This window comes from Plecotus auritus, assembly GCF_963455305.1.
Source record: "Plecotus auritus genome assembly, chromosome: 5".
Classification (NCBI taxonomy): Eukaryota; Metazoa; Chordata; class Mammalia; order Chiroptera; family Vespertilionidae; genus Plecotus; species Plecotus auritus.
In genome coordinates, this window is record NC_137776.1 from 1,022,238 (window position 1) to 1,039,098 (window position 16,861).

Genomic DNA, 16,861 nt, shown 5'->3' on the forward strand with positions numbered 1-16,861 from the left:
AGAGGGGGGAAAAGAGAAAGTGGACGTGAAGGAGATTAAAAAGGAACCCAGGAAACCAGACAGTGCTCAGCACCCTCCGAAAAGTAAGCCTGGAATTTTCCCTGCGAAACTTCTAGAGGATGTGATCATCGAGATGGTTAACAAGTTGATCCTTTGTGCCTCGCCAGAAGCACAAACAGCTGCTAGAGGCCAAGATGTCAGTGATGGCCAACATCAAGCCGACCTCTGCGACACAGCCACGAAGCTCATTGACTTGCTGTTAAAGGAGCTGTCCAAGGCGCAGATTAAGGTATTTAGGCCAGCAAAGGAGAGCCCGCTATCCTCGCGGGGAGGTAAAGGGCCATCCGTTCCTAAAGGTCCTCCCGAGCAGAAAGAGCCAACGGCAGATGGAGCCACACCTCCCGCTAAGAAAGTCACGGGGGGGGAAATGTCACAAACGCATGAAGAGATGAAAAAAATCCCTCAAAATAAGATGTCTTCCCTAGATAGAATCCCGGCCGTCGATAAAACATTGGTGAACAAAGTTGTTCACTCTTCCGTATGCAATATTTTGAAGGAATATACGTCTCAAGACTCCCTCCGTCAGAATATAAAGAGCAACGGGGGAAAGTTAGCAAAAAGACTGACCAGCGCGGTGATCAATGAAGTTTTTCAACATCAGCTGAACTTGGAGCCCAGCGAGGAGGTCCCAGCTTCGGCGTGTCTGCCTCTGGAATGTAAGGACATGGTCAAAAAGGTCCAAAAGGCGGTTCAGACAGCCAGTAAAGAGTGTCAGACGTCCTCGCCATACACCATCCTGCTGCCTCACGAGTTTTTGCGGAACGTGATTTCTGCTCTTTTACATAAGATTTTCTCAATCGTACCCAAAACCAAAGCAGAAACCTTGGAGGGCGGGTGGCTCACAGAACTGGATTTCCTCCAAATGAAGTTACTGGGCACCGTCATGACGGAGATCTCCAAAGACGAAGACATGACCATTCAGTATGTGGAATCCTTACATCCCAACGACGACGAGGTCATCCAGCTAGTGGCCCTTTCTATTTATGAGAATCTCCTGTCCCAGTTTGGGTCGCAGGAGACGATACGGAATTGTGTAGCCAGCGGCTGCAGAATCCTCTCGGAGACCATCGTGGAGCTGGTGCTCCGAGAAGTGTCCGGGAACCAGCTGCAGAGCTATTTTTCGGGAGAGCTGACTCCGTGTCAGTGCGCAGAGGTGGACAGCATCATTGAGAACATCCTCAAGGACGTCATCTGCAACACGGGCACGCCCCAGCCTCAGCCCGCGCCTGCCCACAGGCTGCCTTACAACATCATAGAAGAAATCGCCGTCCAGTTTCTATCCAAGCTTTTATCTGTGTTTCCCAAGGCGGACAAGAAAAGAAACAAATCTCTAGAAACGGACATGCAAAACATCATGTCCAAAATATTAACTTCCCTGCAAGAATTTATCTCGAAAAGTCAGATCAAACTCATCCCGCCAGCCAAAGCGTTGGCTACTGTACCGTTAGCTGACAGTGAAACAATTGAAAAGGTCGTGAATTCTGTCTACACCCGGGTGTTAAAGCACTCTGGCTCCCATACGTCTATCTTCAAAGACTTAATGGGGAAGAACAATGTCCTCTCTGACATCATAGGCTTCTTAATGGTGAAGGAAATTTCCAATTCTAAATTTCAACCGCAAGGAGAGGAAGAAGTATCGAGCTCAGAACTGGTTCTGGAAGCGGTCAACATTATGGAAAAGGTGGTCAAAATTGTTGATGAATTTAAGGCCCAGGACAAGTCTTCCTCCAAAAAGGGTCCCATGTTGGGTGCCACATGTTTAGAGGAAGCATTGGCCTTGTTCTTGGCCAAGTTGGTGAAGTTGCCAAGTGCCTCCAGCAAAGATGCCAAGAGCTTGTCGAAGCCGGAGTTAAACAAAATTGCGTCTCAGCTGACCAAATCTGTGACCGCCGAGATTTCCAAAAGTAACATTAGCCTCGTTGCTGCTGACTCCGAAGGGCAGGTTTTAAATCCGAAAAGTGTCGAAATGATCTCTCAGGTCATCGACTCTATTTACAGCAATGTGCTGATCCAGTCCGGGACCTATAAGGACCTTTACTACGACATCAAAGGCACCAACAGAGTCTTCCCTAAAAAGGTGGCTAATCTGATCATCCACGGCGTTTCCAGCGTTTCCTTAGATACAGACACAGATTGCTCCAAGAACCCCGATGCGGACCCCTCTGGAGATCTAGATGTGAACAGAATTGTTCAGAAGGCGCAAGAACATGCTTTCAAAATGAACCCTGGCACAAAGAATGAAGCTCCAGATCAAAATACGTCTGGAGAGGAGACACAGATTAAAATCGTTCCCCACATTGGGAACAAGCCCATCAGAATAGATCCCAGAATTCTCTCACAACACTTAGCTGTCATTTCGGTAAAAACTCAACCTCTAGAGAAGCTTCAGATGGAGTGTTTACGAAACACGGGACACAGCATCGCAGAAGTGAGGAGAGCATCGATACAGGGGAAAAGTTACTCCTCACCGGACACATCGAATGAGGAAAAGATAAAGAGAGAAAGACGCATCTCGTTGAACAGGACGGGGCGACTGGACATGAAGCCCTTAGAGGTAAGTGTCAACGCAGCCGCAGGGAAACAGGTGAAGAGTGAGCCGAGGGGGCTCGGTGACTCTCCCCCTCGATAGGTATTTGGGATGCTTTCTGTTGTCGCTGCTGTGACCCAGCCCAGCAGGGGAATTGGTTCAGCCCTGCAGTCATCGGACTTACTGGGACGTGCCACATCGGTGGTTCCCGCTCACGGTCTCAGGCTAGTGCCCCTCAGACAACCCGTTTGAACTGTTTTGTTTTGTTTTGTTTTTTAAAATAGAATGGGAATACAGGGACATACCCTTCACAGTACAAGCAGGCTGAATACGGTTATAAGCTTCATTTGAAGATTCAGAAGAAACACAACCGCATGCGGTTGCTGTAGTTCTTACCGTGGATGTCGAAAAGGCGTCTCAAAGGGACGGCTCGACTATCAGGGCATGTGAAGGTTCAGAAGCTATCTAACGTAGCTTTAACTGCCCAGGCTTAAAGCTCTACTGCAGGGGTAACTTCTGGCTTTTAGCAACATGCCAACAAACACGAGACGACTAACTCTTAGATTACACTTGTTTCTTACTATTCGACCTTCATTATATTAGCCTTTTTCAATTTCTTCTATACCGCACAGAAGTCCACAGTTCTTCCCTCTCCTCTCCTTTTCCTGGACCCAGCAGCCCGGATGCTGCCACGTTTACGACCCTGTGTCCTCTTTCTGTAGATCTAGCTCTGCCCTGCCGCTCACACTCGGGCCCCACATACATGAAACTACCTGGGACTTCAAAATGCCAAAATGATGTCCTTGTTACAAGGAAACTACGCCTCTGAGGACGGGGTTGTCTAGACCAGAGGTGGGCAAACTTTTTGACTCGAGGGCCACAATGGGTTCTTAAACTGGACCGGAGGGCCGGAACAAAAGCATGGATGGAGTGTTTATGTGAACTAATATAAATTCAAAGTAAACATCATTACGTAAAAAGGGTACGGTCTTTTTTTTTTTTAATTTCAATAGTTTTATTCATTTCAAACACTTTAACAAGAAGAATGTAAACACTAATTATTATAATTTGAAACTTCAAAAAATGGAGGAAGAATCATAGCACAATAACATACCTTATATTGAAGATGGCAAAGGCAAAATAAAATTGCCTAACAAAGGAAAGGTACAAAAGCCTTTCAAATTAAACTTAAATAGAATAAAATAATTTAAAACTAAAACAAATAGAAAAGAACAAAATGTGTAAACAGTAAATTAAACATTTTCTTTAGTGCAACTTCCAAATGATGCCCGGGACGTAGATGTAGATGGCAATGTAGACTGGGTTGAAAGGTTTTTGGTCTTGAAAACATCCACTTCAGTGGGAACAGTGTTGTTGGTCTCCTTTTTAGCTAATGCTCTGATCCTGTGCTCTCCAGGGGCGTGTCTCCCTCCATCACCACGATAACGTGTCTCCGCATTCCCAGGGTGATGTCGGGGGACGCGTCCGCAGGCATTACAAGGAGCCTCTGGAAGATGGAGAGGTTGTTCCTTCTACTGAATGGGGATATAAATCCGCCCACTCAGAAGAAGGAGCTGCGGCCGTGTTTCCCGATGTTGCCATGTTAACACTGCTGCTGGTGAAGGAGCGGAGGGGAGAGCAAGAGAACTCTCCGCTCTTTCGGCTCTGCAGGCCGGATAGAACAGCCGAACGGGCCGGATCCGGCCCGCGGGCCGTAGTTTGCCCACGGCTGGTCTAGACAGTGGCGTGGCACTGATCCCCTGCACATTCGTCTTCTTTATCGAAGCCCCTGTCCTAATGGTGCTCGTTCACAGGCTGCCTACGTGTGTCCAGGTGTATAAGCTGTGGCCTGGAAAATGAGAAAAAAAACGTATAGGACCACGCTCCCTGGAGCACAAACTGGAGGTGAACTTTCCCAGCCCTGCCCTGCAGCCCACGGGACTCAGTCTCAGGTTTGGTGAATATGTCACGGAGGGCTTTATGTGTTCATACCCAAATAACTGAGTTTATCATGGGCTGAGACACTAATTTCATCTCCTTTGTCCTAAACTTTCTGGACCAATCCTTTCTGGCTCAAAACATTCCTGTTCCATATGGGTTCTCATCATTGCCCTAGCATGCGACTGGGCAGTCTTCATTTATTTACAAGTACTCTCTCGGGAGTAAAAGTGTGTGAACAGACTATGGAGTAACCCTACCCAAAATCAGTTTTTAATTATCGGTAGAATGTTCTGTCACAAATATTACCCTTAGTTACCAGCTCTCTTTGCTTAAGTCTTTATAGACCAAAGGAAGCAGGAAGAGACTACTTAACCCAAACAATCACCCCGTCCTCTGTCCTCTAAGGGGAAGAAAAGCCATCCTAAACATAAAACTTACAAGTAAAGAAGCAGACATAGCAAGCTCTGCTCAGACATGTGACCTGCACCGATCTGGGTACCAATACAGTCTCTCCCCACACAGAGGAAGCAAAGACACAAGACAGTGAATTAGATCAGAGACCCAGACGACTGTCGGCTCCACCTCCGGGCTTTCCTTTCTGCTTTGAGGTGACAACTTCCCAGCACACAAGGCATATACATTATTAAAACCACACACAGTAACAAATCCCAAAGCCACAGAGAATGACTTGGGATTTTCTCAACCACCGGTTCCCTCCACTAACACAGAAAATCAAAATGGATTGTTTTAATTTCCTAAGAAGGCAGTTTCTGCATATTGTTACATATTCTTTTAGGACACTATTTTCTGAAAACGGACTTACCACGTTGCAAAGGCATGGTGAGGTCGACGATTATTAAGTCAGTTTAGAGGCTCTGTGGCATCATCAAAGGCTACAAAAGTGGGGAAACGCTCATATTTAATCATCGATGTCTTTGAACTGTCTTTGACATGGAGAACAGAAAGTGAGATTTGAGGAGGGAGGCGAGAAAAGAGTGGAGATGTATGTTCTAAACATTCTTTTGAAAAATACGTGTCCAAAGAACCAGGAGCAGAAAGATAGGGATCAAAATCAGAAACGTTCACAGTTTTGGTATTAATCCTTTAAAAATCAAAACGAGATAATAACCAGGTGTTTACTGGGGAATGAAAGGCTCCTCTATGATTCCTTATCTAGAATTTTTGAAAAATAGATTACCACGGCTACTTCTGTTACAGAACTTTAGAAGTAAGTGGATAAAAAGTAAATTATGGTGTAGCAAAATATCAAGTTTAAGAAAAAAGGACCTGTCATCGAGCTTCTATACTTCGAAGTAAGTTGTGGGAGATGAATATGATCTCCGAGGATAAAAGAAACAATGATAGACACCAAGTATGTCTCATCATTTCCATTTGATTCTTCTTAGCATATTGCTCACACACCAGTGAGTGGCAGGGAAGGGAACAGTATTTAAATTGAAACTATAAATCATACTGACATGGCACGAGGACCACAGAACCACGGGGGGAAGGGATGGAGGGCCTTGTTCTTAATATTCATTGTCGCTTCGATTGCAGGCTGTTGGCCGAAATTCCTTCCAGAATATAAGAAAGCCTGATATCACCAAGGTGGAGCTTCTGAAAGATGTTCAGAGCAAACAAGATCTTCTCATCCGATTAGTCGTCCATGATATTGAAGATGAGTCGGAATGCTACAGGGGCGAGGAGCTGACGTCCGATGACTATGAGTTCGTGCTGAGAGAGGACATAAGAGAAGAAAGCTGTGAACAGCTGTTTGAGGACAAAGCCACGGAGGCCGACACGGAGAGCCTGGAGGACATCCGGAAGCCTCCCCGGGGGCCCGCGGCGGGGGAAGGGAAGTGGCCGGCCGCCGAGCTGGAACGGTCCACCCGCTCCTCCATCATGGCCGTCACCGACTCCTTCTGGGGCAATGAGCCGCAGCGCGAGGTGAGTGCGGGGCTGCCAGGGGTGGGCCAACTTTTTGACTCGAGGGCCACCATGGGTTCTTCAACTGGACCGGAGGGCCGGAACAAAAGCATGGATGGAGTGTTTGTGTGAACGAATATGAATTCAAAGTAAAGGAGCGGAGGGGAGAGCAAGAGAACCCTCCGCCCTTTCGGCTCCGCGGGCCGGATAGAACAGCCGAACGGGCCGGATCCGGCCCGCGGGCCGTAGTTTGCCCACGGCTGGCGGAGCAGGACCGCCGTGGCCAGGCAGGCGCGGGGAAGGTAGAGAGCTTCCGAAACCCTGTCCCAAACACCCCTCCCTTAGGCAGAGAAGAACCCGAACGTGGTGCCCCGGTCTCCGAGCCCGGTAATGTCCCCAGGATGAGAGATGGTGGACAGGCGAAGCCATGAACTCAACCGCGGGGCGCAGGTCTCAGACAGAGCCCGGGGTTGGTTAGGAGCCCGGGAGGACATACAGGGAAACCACGGGGGAGAAATGAAGGCTAATTATTCATTCCTATTGCTTAATGGACCCCAGCCTTCACTCTGTCTTAGCCAATAGACACCCATTGAAGATCCTATGTAGAGAAGCCTTGTGCGGGTAGGATACAACCAGAGGAAGGGCCAAGGTAGGAAGAAAATTAAAGATCCACACGCATTCAGATTATCTAGGTTTGAATTGAAAATTATTTGAGGAAATAATGGCTCAAAACACCCCTAAGTTGGGAAAGGAAATAGACATGCAGGTCCAGGGAGCCCAGAGAGCTGAATGAAGACCTGAAACAATCAAACCCCTTGTACCCTCCTGGGCATCAGCCTTGATGTTTTTGTGGGTCTGACTACAAATGCCAGGGAAACAAAATAAAAAAGGAAAAAATAAACAAAAGGGACTACAACAAAATAAAAGACTTTTCTGTGCGGTGAAGGAAACCATCATTAAAACAAAGACAGCCCAGCCAGAATGGCTCAGGGGTTGAGCATTGACCTATGAACCAGGAGGTCATGGTTTGATTCTCGGTCAGGGAACATGCCCGGGTTGTGGGCTCGATCCCCAGTAGGAGGTGTGCAGGAGGCAGCCGATCCATGATTCTCCCTCATCATTGATGTATCTATCTCTCCCTCTCCCTCTCCCTCTCCCTGCCTTTCTGAAATCAATAAAAAAAAGAAGACAACCCACTGAATGGGAGAAGATATTTGCAAATCATACATCCAACAAGGGGTTAATATTTAAAAATATATACAGGACTCATGCAACAATAAAAAATAAACCCAACTGAAAATGGACAGAGATTCGGAATAGACATTTTTTCAAAGGGACACATACAGATGGCCCATAGGTACATGAAAAGATGTTCAACATTACTCTTCATTAGGGAATTGCAAATCTAAAGCACACACCTGTAGAATGGCTATTATAAAGAAGATAAGAAATAATAAATGTTGGGGAGAACGTGGAGAAAATATAACCCTTGTATACTGTTGGTGGGACTGTAAGTTGATGCAGCCACATGGAAAGCTGTATGGAGGTTCCTCAAAATATTAAGACTAGAACTACCACATAACGCAGCTATTATTCTACTTCTGGATGTTTACATGAAGAATATGAAAACACTAATTTGAAAAGACATATGGACCCCTATATTCATGCAGCACTGTTTACAGTAGCCATGATACAGAAGCAACGTAAGTGCCCAACAATGATGAATGGAGAGATATGTTGTGGTTACATCTACATGGAATACTATTCAACAATAAAAAATAATGAAATCTTGCCATTTTTGACAAAATGGATGGACCTTAAAGGTGTAATGTGAAATGAAGTAAGTCAGAAAGAGAAAGAGAAATAACATGTGATTTCACTCATGTGAAAATTTAAAAAAAAAAAATTAAAAGAAAAAAACAACAACATAAAGAAACCTAATAGATGCAGAGGACAGAGAGGTGGGGACCAGAGGTTAACAGGGCAGGACAGGTGACGGGGTCAAGGGGTCAACGGGATGGTAATGGAGAGTAAGTAGGCTTTTGGGGGTGATCACCTTTTAGGGCATACACATGTCGAAGTATAATGTTGCATACGTAAAACTTACATAATAATATGTTTTGAAGAAATGTTGTTGTATAACATTAGCAAAAGTCAAAATATATTGTGAGTAATGTTCCCAGTCATGACAGCCTTTTTGGAGATTCTAGCCAACATCAGAGGAACGGTATTCTCACAGGAGATATGGCCAGGAAATTCACATATGACTTCCCAACGAGTAGATCCGAGCGCCACCCAGAACGGCGGACCTGGTGAGCTTCTGAGTTGACCGGGTTTATATCTATTCCTTCTATTTGTGAAGCCAGTAAAATCTGATCAAAACACTAGTCAAGTGCAGAAATGGAAAGCTAATATGCTTTAAACACTGTGCAAGGTTCCTCTTTCAAATCCATTCAAACGCCTACATTAAAATACAGGCCACCTGCACTGAGGGTTATAACGCCAAAGGGTTCTATCGGAAAGAGACATCTGAGTCAGAATGACAGGTTCCTCCGTCTTCTCCATCGTCCCTCCGATGCTTCCTCGCGGTGCATGTGAGTGCCTAACGCCTGGGTCTCCCCCTTTTCAGAGAGAAGAGCAAGAGCCGACCGAGCCGATCCATCACCTCATACACAGGATCATGAGCACGTCGTCCTACAACCAGGAGGACCTGGGCTCGCCTGCCAGGTACGGGCCACAGAGCAGCCGGAGGGGCCGAGGGGGAGGGCCGAGGGGGAGGGCCGAGGGGGAGGGCCGAGGGGGAGGGCCGGGGGGGAGGGCCGGGGGGAGAGCTGAGGGGGAGGGCCAGGGGGGAGGGCCGAGGGGGAGGGCCGAGGGGGAGGGCCGAGGGGGAGGGCCAAAGGGGAGGGCCGAGGGGGAGGGCCGAAGGGGAGGGCCGACGGGGAGGGCCGGGGGGGAGGGCCGGGTCAGGTGAGATGGCGCCACTGCTCAGCCCAGCCTCCCCTCCCCACGTGACCCCCATGTTTCTTCCCCGGCCTCCCCATGTCTTGGATCAAGATGTCCAAGTGTCCTGTTCTCCTTTATTAACTGGTTCGAACCGGGAGACAGGCGCTCGGCCACAGCGGCCTCTGCAGCGCCTGCCCCAGGCTTCCCCCTCAGATCTGGGGTGACGGCACGTCCCTGCGCTCAGCCGCCTGTAAGAGCCCCCCCGCCGGGGGAGGAAGGGGGAGAAGGGGCGTGGGGCCTGCAGACTCCCCAGGTCGGTGGAGAAAGCACCGAGTTTGCTGGGGGCGCAGGGCGGCAGCGGGGGGTGGGGAGAAGGGGTGTGAAACAGAGTGACAGTTTCTCAGAGAAAACCACAGGCCGAGCTGCCGTGTGACCCCGCAAGCCCACTTCTGGGTATGCGCCCCACAGGACTGAAAACAGGGGCGCCCAGAGGTTGGTGCCCAGCAGCGCCGTCCACAGCCCAGATCTAGGGGCCACTCCCCGGGTGGACGGGGCGGGGGGGGAGGGGGCTGGATCCAGGGTGGCACACACAGCCACGGGACTGTGACGGCCTGTGACAGGGAGCCGTGCTGGGGCACGCCACAACACGTGTGACCTGGAAGACGCCGTGCTACGTCCGCCACCAAAGGACAGACACCACAGGATTCCACGTCTATGAGATACTTGGTGGTCAAACGGGAGGGAGGCGGGAAGTGGAAGAGGGGCTCCGGGGACGAGGCGCGCGGGAAGGGGGGTGTCCGTTCAAGGGTGCGGGGTGCCAGCTGGGGTCGATGAAAGCGTCCTGGAGAGGATGGTGGCACAGCTGCCCAGCCACGGGAATGCGCGCCAGCACCGAGCCGTCCCCTCCCGGCAGGTTCCAGTGCCACATGGCGTGTGGTGCGGACTAACCTACAGGGGGGAGGGAAGTCCATGTAGACACCAGAGCGACCCACTGGGAAAGGCGGGCTGTGGCGGTCAAGGTCACGTCCACAGGACGAACGGCTGCCACGCGTCCTTTGGCCGAGTAGTCCCTCCTCCCGTCGGATGCGCAGGCCACGAAACCTCCTTTTTCTTTGCTTCCAGTGACACCAAGGACTGTGCCCCAGACCCGCCTGCTAAAGCATCAGAAGGTGAGACGTATTTTCTAACTTAAATCAGGAAGCGTTCAAAAGAGGTCTTTGTCTGTCTACTGCTTCGATAAGTAGTTTAGTTGTCAAATCTAAGGTTGATACGTCTTTTTTAATTTCTCTTTATAGTTGAAAGTATCCCGGATGTCCCATTTATTTTTTCCCCACGGACCACCATCCACCCCGCACCGGCCCCGCCCGGGCCTGTGTCCGTGGGCCATGCATATTTGCATATGAGCTCCGGGTTTGGTTTTGGGGTGTGTGGTTTTATTTTTTCTGTGAGCTTCAACTGCTTCTGGGAATCTGATCCGACACCCCTCAGATGTTCCAATGAGCCAGTTAGCTTGTCTTCTCTGAACTGCTATTACATTTTCTTGATGATTTCCATGAAAAACATGGCATCCAATGAACGGACATTTACCATGCGCCTGGGAGACATAGCCACAAAACAAGGGTATAGAATTCCGTAGTTTCTATCCGAGCCAGAACCCATGACACTAGGATTTAACAATTTTTTTGAGAGGTTATTCTTCCTGTGGCTTAGCCCTACAAGAATGTACCCCAAAAAAAGAGGGGTGAGGGGCTTTTAGAGTTAAATTTATTTGCTGATATCATAATCTAACTAGAAAGGAACTCACTATTTTTTCCTAAATATTTTTTTTATTGATTTCAGAGAGGAAGGGAAAGGGAGAGAGAGAAACATCCATGATGAGAGAGAATCATGGATCGGCTGCCTCCTGCACGCCCCACACCGGGGATGGAGCCCGAAACCCGGGCCTGGGCCCTGACCGGGAATCGAACCCTGACCTCCTGGTTCACAGGTTGATGCTCAGCCCCTGAGCCACGCCGGTGGGCTTAATGCACGTCTGCTCTCCCGGGACCGCTCTGAATTAGACCCCTCACTGCACACATGAAGGCTCGTTTCCCGGGGAGCTCAGCTCACCAGGCTCTCGGGGAGTTTTCTACTGGAAAAAGAAAGGCATTCTTTGCACCCGGCGGGCTCAGGAGGGAGAAGGCTGCCAGGAAGAGTCCGGGAGCTGGACCCGAGCCCACCGTGGCCACGCCCTGCTCGTGTGCACGCCGCAGGGCACTGGACCGCGTCCATAGTCAGTGTTCAGAATGGAGACCTCATTCTTCCTATTTCCTCCCCAGAAAAATCATCTGAGGATGACCTTTCTGCCCATAAGGTGTGCGATCAATGTCCATGTCTAGATTCTAACCCGCGCTGCCATGTGGCGGCAGCATGAAACGTCTAACAGGGGTCCTCAAACTCCGGTCCGCGGGCCACATGCGGCCCGCCGAGGACATGGATCCGGCCCGCCGGGGGCCGCTGCCTGTCCTGCTTAGCAGCCGACGCGTCCCGGGCCCGCAGTGCACATAGGAATTTGTTCATAGTTTTTTTTTTAACTGTAGTCCGGCCCTCCCACGGTCTGAGGGACCGTGAACGGGCCCCCCGTTTACAAAGTGTGAGGACCCCTGGTAAGAAATGGCCATGTTGCTCTTCTGCTTTGTCCACAGAAGCGCCCCGGCCCAGCGTCTCCAAGCAAGGCTCCAAGATGCTGGCCCGCGTCACGTCGGCTCTGTCCAAGGTGTTCTCCCGCACCAGCACCAGCACCAGCGCGGCCAGAGCCGCGCCCCAGCCTGAGCGCTGAGACTTTCAAACCTGAGACTTCTACCCTCACTTCCCGTAGACAATAAAGCGATTTTTGAAGCATAACCTCGGGGGCCGAGATGACTGACACCACGCGGGGCCCAAGTGGGGAGCAAGAGAGAGGAGGCGGAGCCTGGGGAGGGAGGCAGCGGCGAGCGTCTCCGGGGGCCCCTTGGAGCCACGAGGGCAGGAGACCAGACGTGGCCGGCCGTGGGGCACCCCCAGCCCCAGGTACAACAGGAAGTGAACCTGAAATTCTTCCTGTTAAGGTTTTAGAGCAGCTGTGGGCAAACTACGGCCCGCGGGCCGGATCCGGCTGTTCTATCCGGTTCTCTTGCTCTCCCCTCCGCTCCTTTACTTTGAACTTATATTAGTTCACACAAACACTCCATCCATGCTTTGGTTCCGGCCCTCCGGTCCAGTTTAAGAACCCACGGTGGCCCTCGAGTCAAAAAGCTTGCCCACCCCGGTGTTAGAGGGATTTGTATCAAAACAGGTAACAAACTGAGATGACACTGGAGCTGGAGTCTACGCCGCCGGTATAAGCCCGATTGGTCCGCTGTCCTGTGTATTTGGATGTTCAGATCAGAGTATTTACGCCATACAGAAGAAATCCGTTCTCCCACCTGCAGGTGACATGTCATCCTGTTATAATGTACCTCCTCGGCAGCAAGACCCAAGTGTGGATAAAGCACCACAGAGACGTAAATAATGACTTGGTAGGAAACACACGATGTGCATATAACGACCCCTCTGGCGGACAGATACCCTTTGCAGACACAACATCTTTGTGGACAAAATGCCATCAACAAATCATGGGTCAGGAGTGTTATTAAAAAAAAAAAAACCTTATGTAAATATTTTAACATGAAAATAGAGAGCAAGGCTCCATTTATAAAAATAATAAAAAAAAGTAAAGAGAAAATTGAACAAGATGGATAGCTGATATGCCTGGGACAGAGCCGGTTTGGCTCAGTGGACAGGGCATCGGCCTGCGGACTGAAGGGTCCCGGGTTCGATTGTGGTCAAGGGCATGTACCTTGGTTGCGGGCTCCATCCCCAGTGGCGGGGTGGGGGTGGGAGAGAGATTTTTCAAAATCCGTTAACATGGTACTTTGTGATGTTTAGCATGTTTGCCCCCAAAATCTAAGGACCTTGTTTAAAAGATCCAGAACGGTGACCAAACAGGAGAGAGAGGAGCCGCTGTCATGGCCACCAGCCCGGCGCCGGCTCGGGAACTCAGGGAGCGCGGGGTCGCTGTCGGATCTAAAGCGGTCTTGGTAGGAGCGGGGCTAGAAACGGAAGCATCTGAGAGAATTCTCTTCCCCAATGGCATTTCCCGCAACAAAACCAGCTGGCGAGGTTGGGACAGGACGCTCCGGAGAAAAAGATGTGATTATACAGGAAGACGCCGCCATTCCAATGAGAAGGAAGTTATTCAATTAGCAGTTTAGTCAACTCGTAAGAGTCCCCTACATCATTCAACACCGAATTCCGGGGCATTCTTCTCTCTGACAACCACCAATCCTCCCCTTAAAAACGGAATTACCCAAATCAACTGTTTGGTCCTTGTTTTTCTTCCTGTTGTTGTTGTTCATCCTCCTGAGGGTGTTTTCCCACTGGTTTTTAGACAGAGTGGAAGGGAGGGGGAGAGAGACAGAGAGAGAGAAACATCGATGTGAGAGAGACGCCTCGATGGGTTGCCTCCCACAGGAGCCCTGACCAGAGCCCGCAACCGAGGTCCATGCCCTTGACCGGAATCGAACTGGGGACCTTTCAGTGCACAGGCCGACGCTCTATCCACTGAGCCAAACCGGCCAGGGCCTGCTGAGTCACCTAATAAATATATTTTATCTTCCGCTCTCTGCCCAGAATTGTCCCATACAACATACATTCAGAAATATAAACCCAGAGGCTGTGCCTGGAAGGAAGGCCTTGTGATGTAACGGCTACAGCTCAGGGCGGCAGGCGCCAGCGGGCGGGAGGGAGGGCGGCATTCAGCCTCCTGCACCTCGGGCCAGGCCTCCCATTCAGCCTCCTGCACCTCGGGCCAGGCCTCCCATTCAGCCTCCTGCACCTCGGGCCAGGCCTCCCATTCAGCCTCCTGCACCTCTGGCCAGGCCTCCCATTCAGCCTCCTGCACCTCGGGCCAGGCCTCCCATTCAGCCTCCTGCACCTCAGGGGCCAGGCCTCCCATTCAGCCTCCTGCACCTCGGGCCAGGCCTCCCATTCAGCCTCCTGCACCTCGGGCCAGGCCTCCCAGTCAGCCTCCTGCACCTCAGGCCAGGCCTCCCATTCAGCCTCCTGCACCTCGGGGGCCAGGCCTCCCATTCAGCCTCCTGCCCCTCGGGCCAGGCCTCCCATTCAGCCTCCTGCACCTCGGGCCAGGCCTCCCAGTCAGCCTCCTGCACCTCAGGCCAGGCCTCCATTCAGCCTCCTGCACCTCGGGGGCCAGGCCTCCCATCCAGCCTCCTGCCCCTCGGGCCAGGCCTCCCATTCAGCCTCCTGCCCCTCGGGCCAGGCCTCCCATCCAGCCTCCTGCCCCTCGGGCCAGGCCTCCCATTCAGCCTCCTGCACCTCGGGCCAGGCCTCCCAGTCAGCCTCCTGCACCTCAGGCCAGGCCTCCCAGTCAGCCTCCTGCACCTCGGGGGGGAGGCCTCCCATTCAGCCTCCTGCCCCTCGGGCCAGGCCTCCCATCCAGCCTCCTGCCCCTCGGGCCAGGCCTCCCATTCAGACTCCTGCACCTCGGGCCAGGCCTCCCATTCAGACTCCTGCACCTCGGGCCAGGCCTCCCATTCAGCCTCCTGCACCTCGGGCCAGGCCTCCCATTCAGACTCCTGCACCTCGGGGGGGGGGGGGGGGGAGGCCTCCCATTCAGCCTCCTGCACCTCGGGGGGGAGGCCTCCCATTCAGCCTCCTGCACCTCAGGCCAGGCCTCCCATCCAGCCTCCTGCACCTCGGGCCAGGCCTCCATTCAGCCTCCTGCACCTCGGGCCAGGCCTCCCATTCAGCCTCCTGCACCTCGGGCCAGGCCTCCCATTCAGCCTCCTGCCCCTCGGGCCAGGCCTCCCAGTCAGCCTCCTGCACCTCGGGCCAGGCCTCCCATTCAGCCTCCTGCCCCTCGGGCCAGGCCTCCCATTCAGCCTCCTGCACCTCGGGCCAGGCCTCCCATTCAGCCTCCTGCACCTCGGGCCAGGCCTCCATTCAGCCTCCTGGGCCTCAGGCGAGGCTGCCTCCGGACAGGGAAGAGAACCGGTGGCCGATGGGTGCATGGAATGATGCTCAACCACGGCCCCGCACTGGCCAGGGCTACGTTATTTTTAATTGTGGCAAAATATACATTAAAACCTTCACCATTCTGGCCACTTTTTAAACGTGTGACTCAGTGACGTTGCTTATACGTACGGTGTGTACCACCACCAATACCCCCCTCCCTGACAAGACGCTCCATCGGCCCCAAGTAGAGACGCCGAAGCCACTACGTAGACACCACGCGCCGCTTCCCCGCCAGAGGCAGGCGGCTCGGATCCCCTCCGAGTTCTGCCGGCGGGGGGCCCTCATCTGGACATGTCCTGTCACCGAGGTCCCACAGTGTTTGTGCTTTGAGTCTTGCCCATGTCGTGTGGCGTAATATTTCCGAGGTTCCTCCCTGTTGTCACGTGTGTTAGAGCTTCATCCTTCTCGCGGATGAACGTTATTCCGCTCAGTGTGCGTACTGCTTTATTCTTCTATTCACGTGCTGATGGGCGTTTGGGGGCGCTTCCACCCCGGGGCTGCGGTGAATAATGTTGCCGTGAAGGCTGATGAACAAATGTGTGTTCAAGCACCTGCTTCCAGGAGCTTGGGGAATCCACGTAGGATGGCTGGGTTCTGCGGCAATTCCACGCTCTGTTTAGCAGGGAGGCCCAGAGCACTTTCCCTCGCAGCTGCATCGCTTGGCATTCCCTCAGCACGGCAATGAGGGCGCCAGCTTCCGTCCTGGAAAGCACTTTTTGTAATGATAACCGTCCTCCTGGGTGTGAGGCGGTATCTCACTGTGGTTTTGATTCGCATTTCCCTAGCGAGCAACGACTCTGAGCATCTTTTCACGGCCTTCTTAGACATCCGTGTATCTCCTCTGGCACCATGTATGTTCAAGCTCTTTGTTCACGTTTACATTGTGTTGCTTGCCTTTTGTTGTTAATTTATATCAGCTCTTCTATATTCTAGGTATGATATCCTTTTCAGATGTATGATTTGGAAATATTTTCTCCTATTCTGTAGGCTGTCTTCACACTTTTCTGATAATGTCTTTTGATGCACAAATTTTAAAATTTTGATGTAGCACAATTCTTCTTTTTTGTTGTTGTTCATACTTCTGGTATGATATCCCAGAATCTATTGCCAGATCCATGGTTGTGAAGATTTACTCCTGTGTTTTCTACAAAGAACTTTGTGGTTTTAGCTCTATATTCCGGTCACTGATCATTCTGAGTTATTTTCTACATAGAGTGTGACTCCGTGGTCCAACTTTATTCTTTTGTGTGTGGAAATCCTCTTGTCCCAGCAACATCCTTTGAAGAGACTTTATTTTGTTAATTCAATTAAATGGGTGCCCTTGTCAAAAATTAACTGGCATGAATATATGGTTTTATTTCTGAACTT

At 51.2% G+C, this 16,861-nt stretch overlaps 1 protein-coding gene across 1 annotated transcript in view; it reads left to right on the forward strand.

The window, feature by feature from the left end:
- FSIP2 (fibrous sheath interacting protein 2) overlaps positions 1–12,218 on the forward strand; it is a gene marked incomplete at both ends in the record, with an annotated part of 54,464 nt that extends 42,246 nt beyond the window's left edge. Inside the window, 5 exons of the mRNA XM_080671120.1 lie at positions 17–2,614; positions 6,086–6,475; positions 9,084–9,181; positions 10,523–10,569; positions 12,085–12,218. Of these exons, the coding sequence (XP_080527246.1) occupies positions 17–2,614; positions 6,086–6,475; positions 9,084–9,181; positions 10,523–10,569; positions 12,085–12,218 (3,267 nt within the window). The remainder of the gene's footprint in view (positions 1–16; positions 2,615–6,085; positions 6,476–9,083; positions 9,182–10,522; positions 10,570–12,084) is intronic.
- Positions 12,219–16,861: the final 4,643 nt, after the last annotated feature.